Source organism: Procambarus clarkii, chromosome 49 (assembly GCF_040958095.1).
Source record: "Procambarus clarkii isolate CNS0578487 chromosome 49, FALCON_Pclarkii_2.0, whole genome shotgun sequence".
In the NCBI taxonomy this organism is placed as follows: domain Eukaryota; kingdom Metazoa; phylum Arthropoda; class Malacostraca; order Decapoda; family Cambaridae; genus Procambarus; species Procambarus clarkii.
Window position 1 is genome coordinate 34,268,523 of NC_091198.1, and position 13,628 is coordinate 34,282,150.

At 49.5% G+C, this 13,628-nt stretch overlaps 1 protein-coding gene across 1 annotated transcript in view; it reads right to left on the minus strand.

Annotated features, from left to right (window-relative positions):
• Positions 1 to 13,628, minus strand: part of LOC123763246 (Enoyl-CoA hydratase, short chain 1) — a 193,214-nt gene that overhangs the window by 11,537 nt on the left and 168,049 nt on the right. Inside the window, 1 exon segment of the mRNA XM_045750353.2 lies at positions 9,648 to 9,755. Within this exon segment, the coding sequence (XP_045606309.2) occupies positions 9,690 to 9,755 (66 nt within the window). The 3' untranslated portion in view covers positions 9,648 to 9,689.

A 13,628-nucleotide genomic window follows, 5' to 3' on the forward strand; every position in this document is an offset into this window, starting at 1 on the left:
ACTAATGCCAAGGGTGTAGGTGAGTGCGTTATTTGCAAGCACACAGAACGAAGAAACAGGAAGCAAAAATCTATCTGTACCTGGTGCAACTGAGAGCGAAGTCGCTCTGTGTACCATGGACTACTTCGTTGATTATTACTCACTTCCGAAGTACTGAGTGTGTAATACAGTGTATTACTGTGTAAATTAGTGTGTGAAACTGTACATAGTGTAGTTTTAGTGAATTTTTAACAAGTAATATTGCGACAATAAACATTTATTGTGGACACATGTATCACAGTTCCACGGAACATTATGAACGTTCTACTGTATACATATTGTAAAGGACACAAATATGCATCATATACGATAAAAAAACAACAAATAAAACTGCATTGGAATTACATAAAACAAATAATTTAAAATATATTTGTGGCAACACCCAGTGTTTGAATGGCACGCGCGACCGTGTCTGGGCATGCCACGCACGGGCTACCAGCCCCTGATGACGTCACAGCGCACCTTGTCCACGTCCCTACAGCCAAAGTAAGTGGAATTTGGTATTTATTTTTACATAGACATGTTCAGGGAAGGGAATTTATCATTTTACGAAGAAAAAAAACAAGGTTGAATGTAATGAAAAGCCATTTTCTGGGCGAGTCCCGGAGGCTCTCTGGAGCTTACCCGGCTGATATGCTAATGTCAGACTTTGGCATCAGTCATATGTATGGAGTTCTTACAGGCCTACCAGGGACCACGAGCCAGAACCTGCCCCCTCAGAGAGGCAAGGGGAGCAATGGCCTATAAAAAACCCCGTGTGGTTGGAAGCATTCTGTCTGCCATCGACCGGGTTAGGCACCCAAAGAGGTAGGCGTCCCAAAACAAACCCCCTATTCTGGTGAAAATTGCAACCAAAAACCGAACGAGTGGATAGAACTCCCCAAACAAAAACGATCAAATTAGTATGACGTCATTCGTCGTCACGCCGCTGTCTGCGCAGCCCCCCTCCCTGGGAGGGGAAAGGGGGAGCCCCAGACTTACCGCGCCAGCGATCCACACCCCAGTTCTGAGGATGGACGTCAAAAACATGCGAAAAAGCGCCGACCGGAGGGGAGGGAGGGATGCCGGGTTGCCTCCGGGACTCAGCCAGAAAATGGCATTTCATTACATTCAACGCTGGTTTTCTGAGGGAAGCCCCTACGGCTCCCCGGACCTAACTACCCACAGAGGAAAAGAATAGGGATTGACCCAGGAGGCGGTCGCCACACACTACACAATTCGAAGTCGAGACAACAGGCCGCATCCGCTGTCCCAAAGCGACACAGGCCCGTCTGGGCCCAGGAACGTGTACAAGGTAATGAACAGCCATGGATCCTGTTCGACCTACCAAAATCCATGTGCCTGAACAGTCCTCCCAGGACACAGTACCAAAGATAGCGGCAAGAGCCGCGAACTTGCGGACGTCATGCACACGGAGATAGATCGCAGGCAGGAGAGCCTGAAGGACCCTGCAGACGACCTGGGAGACCTGCGCCCTCTAACAGGGAAGAAGGGAACCGGAGCATCCCAAACCGCGTCCATGGACCCAGAAGCCATGGCATGCCAACCACGGCAGAGAGCTGCAACTGGACAAAAACAAATGCACCCCCGGCCCAATCAACCAAGCATCAACAACCCATGGACCCCTTTGGAAAGCAGCAGTCTCATCCGTCTCCAGAAAAGAAGGAGAAGGCAGCAGACGACCAAACCAAACACCTCAACCGAAGGAGCAGAAAACCTCTGCGCAGGAGGAGAGCATGAAGCTCACCTACCCGACCGCCAGAGGCCAACGCCAACCGGGAAAGGGGCCAACGAGAAACAAACAGGAACCGAAGGGGCCACAAGAAAACGAGAAGAAAGAAAAGAGCACTATGTCCAATTACCAGGACGGCTCAGGCGGCGCAAGAACAGGCCGGAGGTGAAACAAGCACGAGACAGCTTACCAACGGCGCAGAGGAAATTCCAAAAGCACGCCGAAGCGGCTCCGCCAGCTTAAAACCTCCAGCAGAAAAGCCAAGCCCACGCCAACAAACGCAGCCACCGAAAAAGGGACAGAAGGAAAAGGAAGGACCTCCAAACCCCCCCTTACTGCTGCCAAGAAGCACACAGGTGGGACACCAACAACGAAGCCACCAGACCACCAACGGACGCGAGATCCCTGAGGCAGAACGTAATCAGCACTGCCAAGGATCACCCGAGCCTAGGAAGAGGCGGAGCTGCAGGAAGATCTTGGGTGCGACCACCAAGGAAGCAGAGCCGGTAGCCCAAGCCGGCAAGGAGACAGAACGTCCCGCCGAACAGAAAACTCTCCAACACGAGCAAGCTTGCCAGGGGACAGAAACCATGGGTCAGACGTGACACACCAGAGAAGGGACATCGCAAGACCCTGAAAAAAAAAAACAGGCAGGGCAAGCCAGGAAAACAAACCTGGCAACAAGAAGGCCAAAACCCACCAACAAAACACACAACAGTGTGAAGAAGGAAATGATAAAAAGACTAGCAGAAACACCCCAGCACCAGCGGCCAGGACAAGAGTGAAGCAAAAAACCAGCGTTGAATGTAATGAAACGCCATTTTCTGGGTGAGACCCAGAGGCTCCCCGGAGCTTTACCGGCTGATATGCTAATGTCAGACTTTGGCATCAGTCATGTGTATGGAGTTCTAGGGCCTACCGGGGACCATGGCCAGAACCTGGCCCCCCCTCAGAGGCAAGGGGAGCAATGGCCTATAGAAACCCCCGTGTGGTTGGAAGCATTCTATGTCTGCCATCGACCGGGTCAAGCATCCAGAAAGGTAAGCATTTCCAAAACAAACCCCTATTCTGGTGAAAATCGCTACCTAAAGCCGAACTAGTGGACAGAACTCTTCAACAGAAAATAAGGAAACTAGTATGACGTCATACGTCACCGCGCCGCTGTCTGCACAGCTCCCCCCTCCCCGGGAGGGGGAAGGGGGAGCCCCAGACCTTCCACGCCGGCTATCCACCCATCAGTTCTGAGGCTGGATGTCAAAACACGCGAAAAACCGCCGACCGGAGGGAGGGAGGGTTGCTGGGGGAGCCTCCGGGTCTCACCCAGAAAATGGCGTTTCATTACATTCAACGCTGGTTTTCTGGGGGGAGCCCCGTCGGCTCCCCGGAGCTAACTACCCACAGAGGAAGGTCAAAGGGACAGAACCGGGAGGCGGACACCACACACCCCCCCAAGGAGGCGAGACTAACTGGCAGCAAACGCCTAACCCAAGGCGCCACAGCCCCGAAAAATCCCTGGAACAACACGAGAACAACGAGCAGCAAGGCCCCTGCACGAACACCAAAAATCCACGCCCGAAAGACCGCAAGGCCACGTCGCCCAGACGGCAGCGAGAGCAGCGAAGCCACGAACGCCACAGGCATGAGGGAAGAACACAGGCAGCTTAGCCGCAAGAACACGGCTGACCACCCGGGAGACTATCACCCGCGAACCGGGAAGAACAGAACCGGATCAACGCAAAACGCGCTCCGGACCCAAACGCCGTGGCACGCAAACAACAGCGGAGGGCCGCCACTGAACACACAACACGACACACCCCCGGCCCGACCAACGAAGCACCAACAAACCATGGACCCCTCCAGAATGCAGCAGCCCCACCCCGCGCCAAAAAAGATGGAGACTGCTGCCACCGAACAACCAAAACGCTAAAACCGAAGGAGCAAGAAAACTCAGCGACTCGACCCCCAGAGGCAAAGGCCAAAAGGAAAGAGCAGACGAAAAAACACACCGGAACCGAAGGGGCACTACACACCGAGGAGAAGACAGAGCACGCTGACCAGAGACCAGGATGGTGCAAGCGGAAAACACATGAAAATGGCGTTTCATTACATTCAACGCTGGTTTTCTGGGGGGAGCCCCGTCGGCTTCCCGGAGCTAACTACCCACAGAGGTAGGTCAAAGGGACAGAACCGGGAGGCGGACACCACGCACCCCCACGGAAGTGAGACAACCGGCAGCAAACGCCAACCCAAGGCGCCACAGCCCCGAAAAATTATTTTTCTGGGCTGAGACCCGGAGGCTCCCCGGCAACCCTCCCTCCCTCCCTCCGGTCGGTGGTTTTTCGCGTGTTTTGACATCCAGCCTCAGAACTGATGGGTGGATAGTCCGGCGTGGGAGGTCTGGGGCTCCCCCTTCCCCCTCCCGGGGAGGGGGGAGCTGCGCAGACAGCTGCGCAGACAGCGGCGCAGTGACGTATGACGTCATACTAGTTTCCTTGTTTTCTGTTGAAGAGCTCTATCCACTAGTTCAGCTTTAGGTAGCAATTTTCACCAGAATAGGGGTTTGTTTTGGAATGCTTACCTTTCTGGATGCTTGACCTGGTCGATGGCAGACATAGAATGCTTCCAACCACACGGGGGTTTCTATAGGCCATTGCTCCCCTTGCCTCTCTGAGGGGGCAAGGTTCTGGCCATGGTCCCCAGTAGGCCCTAGAACTCCATACACATGACTGATGCCAAAGTCTGACATTAGCTTATCAGCCTGGTAAAGCTCCAGGGAGCCTCTGGGTCTCACCCAGAAAATGGCGTTTCATTACATTCAACGCTTGTTTTTTGCCACACTTCCCTACTCTATTGCGGCTAAAATATGCCACCTACGATTTTTTTTTGTTATTTTTTCCGTGATCAGGGAACAAAAATGAACACTTCTATAAGACGAAAGAATTTTTTGTATTTTTTTTTTTTTTTTTTGCGCCTAGTGGGTGTGAATTCCATTTGGGCCCCTAGCGGTTTGAGGATTAAAATTAACTACAAATTTGCGTGTCTAGCTGTAAAACGGAAGATCCATCAGCTGCGATATTCTCACATCAATTTCTGAAAATTGTGAACGGAAACGTGCCAGTTGATCTGACCTCAGGACAAATTTCATTGCCTCATAACTTCTGCAATTTAGTGACATCAAAAGAAGAATTGGTTGAAAAAGTATTTCCCAATATTCAAACCAATTATAAGAATCACGATTGGCTGAATGATCGAGCTGTTCTTGAGGCCAAGAACAAAGATGTCTACGAACTTAACAATATTATTCAGTCTAACATTCAAAGCGAGGCTGTCACATATAAGTCCGTCGATACTGTTGAGGAAGCAGATAAAGTGGTTAATTATCCAACAGAATTGTTGTATTCACTCGATCTGCCTTGCAGTAAAAAAATTAATCAGCAACGTCGTAGAAGCAACAATCTTGACAGGACTTTTCAATGGTGAAGATGTCCTCATTCCTCGCATTACTATGAATCAAACAGATATGCCATTTCAATTTAATAGATTGTAATTTCTAATTCAATTGGCGCTTGCAATCACCATCAATAAAGCTCAGGACCAATCTTTAGAATTGTGCACTTTATATCTAGACATGGATTGCTTCTCACATGGACAATTTTATGTTGCGTGTTCTCGAGTCGGCAATGTCGGAAAATCCGACACCATTTAATAATATCATACAGACAGATAATATTGCTGTGTTGTATAAACAAGTTACCCATAGAAAATGTAACTTGTAGTGGAATTCCCATCTATAGAAAACGGGATATCATTACCACATACTATTATAAATTCACCACCTATTATGGTGGGAATTATTCTTAAATACATTAGTCTTTGGACTTTACCATCATAAAAACATCTCATATAAATTAACTTAATTATCAGAATTAAAATAGAGTAAATGTGACCCTTCTATCACTTACTGTCATCTGGACAATGTAGACCAGTAGCGTCAGTTGTGAGGGAGTGGTCAGCCATTGTTATTGTACTTAGACCAGAGGCACGGGAGCAATTCGGCTCCTGTTAATTTTACTTGGACGAAGTGTTATGGAAACCAAAGGTGTACCATCATCAACACGCTGTCAACAAATACAAGTTAAGTGTTCTGCCGAAACCCATTTATCTATCATTTGTGGCCATTAATGTCATTAGATAGGGTGATCCGGTTAGATCACGAGATCGCCTCATACTAGAGGTCAAGACGAGGAAGCATGCTTTGTGTACCAGTTACTGGGTGATGGAAGCTACCTCAAAGAGGATAATTTGGTGTCTACATCCTAGTTATACCTGGTGGACTAAGGCCTGCTGTACAATAAGATAAGGAACCTCTTCAATGTATGTAGTCTAATACTGTAGTTTGATTGGCTGCATATATATAAATTTAATATAAACCCCCCTAATGTGTAGAGGATCGATTTGTGAGATTATGAGATTATTGCAGAAATACAGTCCACTTATCATACAAATTGCTATCGAAGTATACAAATTAATGTAAATATAAATTCTATATAAATTCATATAAATTAAATAAATATAAATCTCACAGGTCGGTTCCCACAGGCAAACCAGACAATCTCTATATCTCCACAGACAATGGAACAGCAAAAATATTGTATACCCACAAGCTTTGTGAAATTAAGCATATTAGAAATGTGCGCTTTCTCTTTTCTTTCTTTTGCATTTAAACAGACTGAGCCACAGCAACTAGTGGTGGGTACAGCTAGTGATGATTAAAATAAGTAACTGCAATTATTTTGCATTGATAGTATCATAGATGATCCTGAGTGTAATAATTATGATGTTCATAACACACTGCGGAGGTTTGTGAATCTAAGCATCATGCAACATGACATCATGATCCTTTAGAAAATAATCTTGTGGAAAATTTAAATAAAGATTTAAAAATTTTAACCCTTAAACTGCGCAACGCGCCTGCAGGCTCACGTCTGGTTTGCGCAACGCGCCTCCGGGTATTTGTATTTTTCACGTTCCATTCAAAACTCCCGCGGCTACATGGGGTTCACATCAGCTTCCTCAGGGCTCTTGTAAACAGACGCCATCTTTAAAAAAAATCGTGGTCCACATTCCCAGGTGTGGGAGCCTCAGTAGTGTGTGAGCAACCAAGGCTGGCGCTCGCAGCATGAGCGCACAGCACTGCTGTTCAGCATGTGACCACAGCATCGCCTAATAATGTCAAAATATATATATAACTTGTATTATTTAGCTATGATAGTGTTATATTAGAGCCTGAGTGTGATAATGACTGGGTACAATGTTCAAATATCAGTGACTCAATGCTGTTCACGATGTTCACAGCTCTAGTCACAGCACCACAGCATTATTTCGTTCATCTAGGAATCTTCAAATGATTTCTTAGGTTCCTTTTCAAAATAAACGTGTGGTCAATTATTCATTTACAGGAATTAGTGACCAGGAATGTGATAATAGCAGGATTGTGGTTATAATTAGCATTGTGCGTAGTACTGTGGAAGGAGGAATTTTGATGAGGGAGGGAGGGCGAGAATTGAGGTAGCCTCATTGTGTGTGTGGCTGCCACTCTTGTTTTGCTCTCCATACTAGCTTAGTGGTTCGCTATGGGCAACACATATGTACATGGGAATATATAGTGTGTGTATATAGTGTAAGAACAGCAACAGGAGAATGTTGAGAGGAGCTATTTTGGCGAGGGAGGTGACGTAATCGTAGCGTCGTCTGCTGTGTGATTTTTCATGCAGTGTATGGTGGCCACTGTACTGTTTGGACACAATACCGGCTTACTTGCATAGTTCTGGTAAATAAAACATGTAGATAGGTATATAGAACATGTGTAATAAGAACTATAACAATATGGTGGGAGGAGCAATGTTGGCGAGTAAGATGTTGGAGTGAGGGAGACTGGCTGGTTGTGGCTGCTCTCACTCGAGGTGTTCTGAATGTGTTCATGACCAAATGCTCCTATTGGCCCATACGAGGCAGCTGCTATTGGCCCTTACGAGGCAGCTGCTATTGGCCCATACGAGGCAGCTGCTATTGGCCCATACATAAGAACATAAGAACATAAGAACAAAGGTAACTGCAGAAGGCCTATTGGCCCATACGAGGCAGCTCCTATTCTATAACCACCCAATCCCACTCATATACTTGTCCAACCCGTGCTTGAAACAATCGAGGGACCCCACCTCCACAATGTTACGCGGCAATTGGTTCCACAAATCAACAACCCTGTTACTGAACCAGTATTTACCCAAGTCTTTCCTAAATCTAAACTTATCCAATTTATATCCAAACGGGGCAGCTGCTATTGGCCCATACGGGGCAGCTGCTATTGGCCCATACGGGGCAGCTGCTATTGGCCCATACGGGGCAGCTGCTATTGGCCCATACGGGGCAGCTGCTATTGGCCCATACGAGGCAGCTGCTATTGGCCCATACGAGGCAGCTGCTATTGGCCCATACGAGGCAGCTGCTATTGGCCCATACGGGGCAGCTGCTATTGGCCCATACGAGGCAGCTGCTATTGGCCCATACGAGGCAGCTGCTATTGGCCCATACGGGGTAGCTGCTATTGGCCCATAGGAGGCAGCTGCTATTGGCCCATACAAGGCAGCTGCTATTGGCCCATACGAAGCAGCTGCTATGCGGTGTTCTGAATGTGTTGATGGTGAATGTATATAGTGTGTGACAGTGTATAGTGTGTAAATAGATTGTATATATACACATATTAGCATGATACATAGTAAATATGTACTGCATATGTGTACACAAGTTTCATGCACGTAACACAGTGTCTACGGACAGTACGGATGTTGTACTGCGATATTATAGTGTGCGTGTTCATTACCCGCCAAACACACACCGAAACTACGACGTTGGTACAACGTTCGAACAAGTTTTAACACCTCCTAACCAGTTATAACAACCAATATAGCAAGTTGTAACAACGTTCTAATACGTCATAAACACGTTAAGCCAAGATGTAACAACTTTATTACAAGTTGTAACAAGCGGAAAATAGAGACAGTTTCGGTTTGTGTTTCCAGGGTATACATTGGATTGGCACATAAAAACAATGAAAATGTATTTGGAAAGGTGCGCCAAAAATGAACGAAAATATATTCGCAGCAACTCGCTCGCCCTGCCCCGGGCGCCCCACCGCCCCCGAGAGCTTATGGCACAGGCGCACGGGGAATGATGACGTCACGCCCCAACTTCCGGACCCCATAGCAGCCAAAGTAAGTACTATTTCGACTTTTTTTTTTTACATACCCATACTGAGGGAAGGGTTTTTGACACTTTAAAAAGAAAAAAGAATTTTTTCCAGAAGAATTTATTTCCTGCGCACTGCGGGGGTGTCACATTTGGAGGCAACGCAGTTAAGGGGTTAAGGAGTACTAATAATTTAGATGTTTTATTGAGTGGATTCTAGCAGTAAATGAGCTTTGCACTCTCTCCAGGTCAGCAATTTCTGCAGCTTTGAATGAGGCTGTTAGTGTGCAACAACATTCCTGTCTAGAAAACACCAGTGTCTTCAAAAGCATCATCACTATTGTGGCATCTCTTCTTTGAAAGACAAAAGGTGAAACCTTTGAAATTTTCATGTTGTGTTGTCCTTCCTTATTGTGGAGCCATCTTTGTTGTTGATACTGCTTATGTATTGAAATAACTTTACCTATTAAAATTTTTTACTTACTTTTGCATATTTGTTGAATCTCAGATATTATTCAAATTACCAATACAGTGCCTTCATGTTCCCTGGGACACAGTTCATGGTCCTCAACATGTTTCACAACACAGTACTTACATAAATTAATACAGTAACTAGAAGAATGCAACAAACCTTTAAAAAAGTGAACCTCTTGAATATTTGGAACCAGAAACCTTAGCTGTCAGTGAAGTTTGGTTTTCTCTTCTCAACAAATGCAGTCATACCTTCACTACGGTCATTCTGGAAGAAAAATAAAAGTAACTAATTCAAGAAATTACAATTATTTTGCAATGACATTTAAATTAGTTTATGACAGCTTACCACAATGAAGATATCAATCCTTAAACCGCTCAATACATATATAGACGATGGGAAGTAACTTTACAGAAACGTCGTCGCGCCGCTGTGCAGCTCCTCCCCTCCCCAGGTGAGGGGGGGTCGGGGGGGAAGCTCCAGTCCCCCGCATCGGCTATCCACCTCTCAGGTCTAAGATTGATGCTAGAGGCAGAGGTTGTGTGCTCTGGCTCCAGTGATTTTTCAGCACTGTTTAGAGTGTGGTGGCTGTCTTCTAGGGGGTACGAGAGCCAGGAATTATTCTACAGTACTCGGGCTGCATGCTCCTAGGGTTGCCTTCCCTAGGTGCCCTGTTAGTACTGCCCTTGGGACTACCTTCCACAGGTTGCTTGGGTCCTGCCTCTGCTGGGCTGTTTAACTGCATGGTTTTTCGGCCTCCCTTTTGGTGCTTGGATGATTTGTCTCCCTTGTTTACCTTAGGGTGAGAGGCAGCTTGCACTCGTACAAGGTGCAGGGTGCTGCACAGCTTGTTTTCACCATTCATAGCGGCCGGCTCTGTTCCCTTGGGTGCGTTGTCCTCTTGCATTTTTTTTCTTTTTGTTTGTGCCTTGTGGGGGAGGTCTGCCTTGCTTGCCCCTTGGTATCTGACCTAATACGGTTTTCTTCTGGTGGTGCCCCCTGCTAGATCCCTGTGAGTGTACATGTCCCTGAGGTTCAGCTTTAGAATGTTGCTTGGTAGTTTTGGGTGCCGGTTAGCAGTACCCTGCCTGGGATTCCCTGAGCTTGAGTTCCATCTTAGGACCCTGGGAAACCCCACGGGGGCGCGTGGGTCTGATGGATGTGACCCCGGAGTTCCACCCTCGCTTCGTGCAAGTTCGAGGGTTGCTCGGTCCCCTTGTCTCAGGGTGACTCTGTTTTTGCCTGTCATGCTGCCTGTTAGGTCGGTGACACTTTCGACCCCGAGTCCTGCTGCTTGCTGGTGATTCAGTTTACCCAGTCTAATGATCATCTTCTACAGGTACAAGTGAGGCAGGCATTGCATGTGCACTTTGGGTTGTTGCAAAGCGCTCGGTTGGTTGCTCACCCGGATGCCCCGAGGCTGCCCCGTTTTGCTTATAGGGACCGGGACTTGGGGGTGGGGGTCATTTCGACCTTGGTTCAGCCTGCACCTTCCCTCGTCCTTTCCCCGTTGTGGTTCATCCCGGTCCCCCCACCCCCTCGCCCCTGCTTCTGGCCCCAAAGCGTCTGAGGGTTTTGGAGTTGGGGCAGGGTTTAGACGGTCTTGAGACTCGGGCAGTCATGGGGAATGTCCCTTCTGGTGTGGCGAAAGAGGCATTCGAGTCCCGATCTCCCTGCCGCAGCCTCCGAGTCTGACCAGTGGACTCCCTTCCGTCCGGCTTACGAGGCTGTGCCGGCCTTTTCTTTAGAGGCCGGTGCTCTGGTGGATGACTCGGCCCCATGCCCTGTTGAGGAGGATCCTGGGGTGGGGGAGGGGCTGACTTGGAGGCCTTGGGCCCCGCTGGACCCCGCCTGGATTTTTCTGCCCTCTGAGCTAGGTTTATTGTTACAAGGAGTGGGGTTCTCTTTTCACCCCTCTGTGTACGAGTTGGATTTGGTGTCTGCCCCTCCCCGGGATCGGTTCCGTTTCCCCCCAGGTGTGTTGGTTCTTTCTTCCCGGAGGTTTTCGGCTTACCACATCCTACTGTCTGCAGATCGGGCAGGCAGCCCTAGCGGCTTACCTCCTACGTGATCCGGATTATGCCTCGCTTATGGATCCGTCTTCTTTCAAGTTTGGGACGTCGTTCCCTTTCTGGGTCCGTTACGAGATTCTGGAGTTGTCCTGGCTGGCAGACTGTCCTGTTTGCTTTGGAGGCTTGGCATTCCTTCTGTCGTTCCCACACGTTTGAGTGGCGCGAGGCTTCGACGGTGGTTCAGGTTTTCCTGGGGGACGACCTTGAGCATCTCAATGAGTGCTTGTTTGCCCCTGCCCTTCTCTGGGATGCTGACATCATGCAGCTCCATGTGCAGGTTCCCTCCCTTTCGGCTGCGCACCTTACTGAGGACTTGCGCGCCTGTGGCCTCTTGGCTTCGGCCTTGCATTTCTTTTCTCTCCTGGAGCTGTCTTCGTACTGGCTTGCGGAGGATGTGGGGGCGCTTGTGGCCGTTCCTGGGTTCGGTGCCTTGGGCTCGGCAGCTCACTCGTTGGCTGCCTTGTTGAAGCTCTTTGCGCCGATCTTGCGGGATGCAGTTTCACTGTTTTATGCTTCCCGGCTTGCGTGTCATGTCGGCAGGTGGTGCTTGCCTCCTCTTTGGAATTGGCCTGGGCCCTGGCTCTTAGGATGTCTTTGCCGTTTTGTCCACTGCTTTTTGAGGATTCTGCCGTGGAGCAGTATAAACAGGCTGCTTTGGCTACTTGTCACCCTATGTCTGACATGTTGGTTGTTCCGGGGTCCTTGGGGGACGTTCCCGGAGGGGTTGTGCCAGGGCTCGGGGTTCCTCTCATCACGGAAGGCCACGAGTGCCAGTTTCGGGTCCGGCGCCATCTTCGGACTCGCCTTCGTCTGGTCGGTGCGGTGGTCGCTCTGTGCGAGGTTCTGGGTCTCGTAAGGGGCACCGGCCTTTTAGCGGTTTACTACATTGACGGAGCGATGGGGGAGAGGCTTGTGCTGCTCACTCACTCCTGGTCCCACGATTTGTGGGCATTTCATGTCGTTTCTTTCAGCCTGAGGTGGCACTGGGTGGCCCCTCCTCCTTTAAGGGGGTTCGGGGCCAGCGAGGCAGGCCTCTTCTCCTGTGCTCTGTTGGGTCATCTGAGTGGGTTCGCTTGGGCGTGGTCGAAACAACAACGTCCTTCAGATGGGTTTCCAGTCTGTTCCCAGTACTGAAACAGGGATGTGTGGACCTGCAGTTCATTCTGGATTTGTCCCGCCTGAACCCCTGGTTTCATTGCCCCTCCTTTTCGGATGACTACGCTGTCCCAGGTTCGGCTTTGCCGGGCTCTTGGATGGTGTCCCTGGACCTCTGGGACGCTTATTGGCCCATCCCGATTCATCCGGGGTTCAGGGACTGGCTAGGTTTTGTTGTGGGGCGTCAGAGTTACCGCTTTCGTTGTCTCCCGTTTGGGTTGAACCTGGGACCTCGCATGTTCATACGCCTTACCCAGGGTCGTTGTGGCCCGTCTGCATCTCTTAGGTGTTCAGGTGTTGGCCTACCTCGACAACTGGCTGGTTTGGGCTCCCAGCCAGTCCTCTTGTCTGCTAGCCAGGGACTTGGTTCTTTCCCAGCTCGCCGGGTTCGGGTCCCTGGTGAACTGGAGGAAGTCCCATCTGGTTCCCTCCCAGGCTCGAACCTGGCTGAGTCTTGTGTGGGACTCTCGGACCGCTTCCTCCTGAGTTTCTCCTACAGCTTCGGTCCCGCATGATACTGTTTCTGGGGGGGCTCCCGGGTCACCCGGTGGTTGCTCAAGGATCTGTGTGGGAGCCTGAACTTCGTGACGATGGTCTACCCACCGGGTTGGGTTTGGCTTCGTTGGCTGTTCTGGTTCCTTCAGGGACATCCCTTCCGCCTCTCTCGCGATAGCCGAGTTCGGCCCCTGGGGGCCTTGCGTCGGCTGCTGCATCGCCGGCTTCCTCTTCAGGTTTTTCGGGGTTCAATGCTTTAGCGCCTGCCTGAGCCCTCGCTCGATGTGTTCACGGACGCGTCGTCTCTTGGCTGGGGTTTTGTGACCAATGCTCACCAGGCCGGCCAGGGATGGTGGTGTCCGTCCTTCTGTCGAGCCCACAGCATACGGTGCGGGAGTTCGCGGCGGTGTAGTTTGCT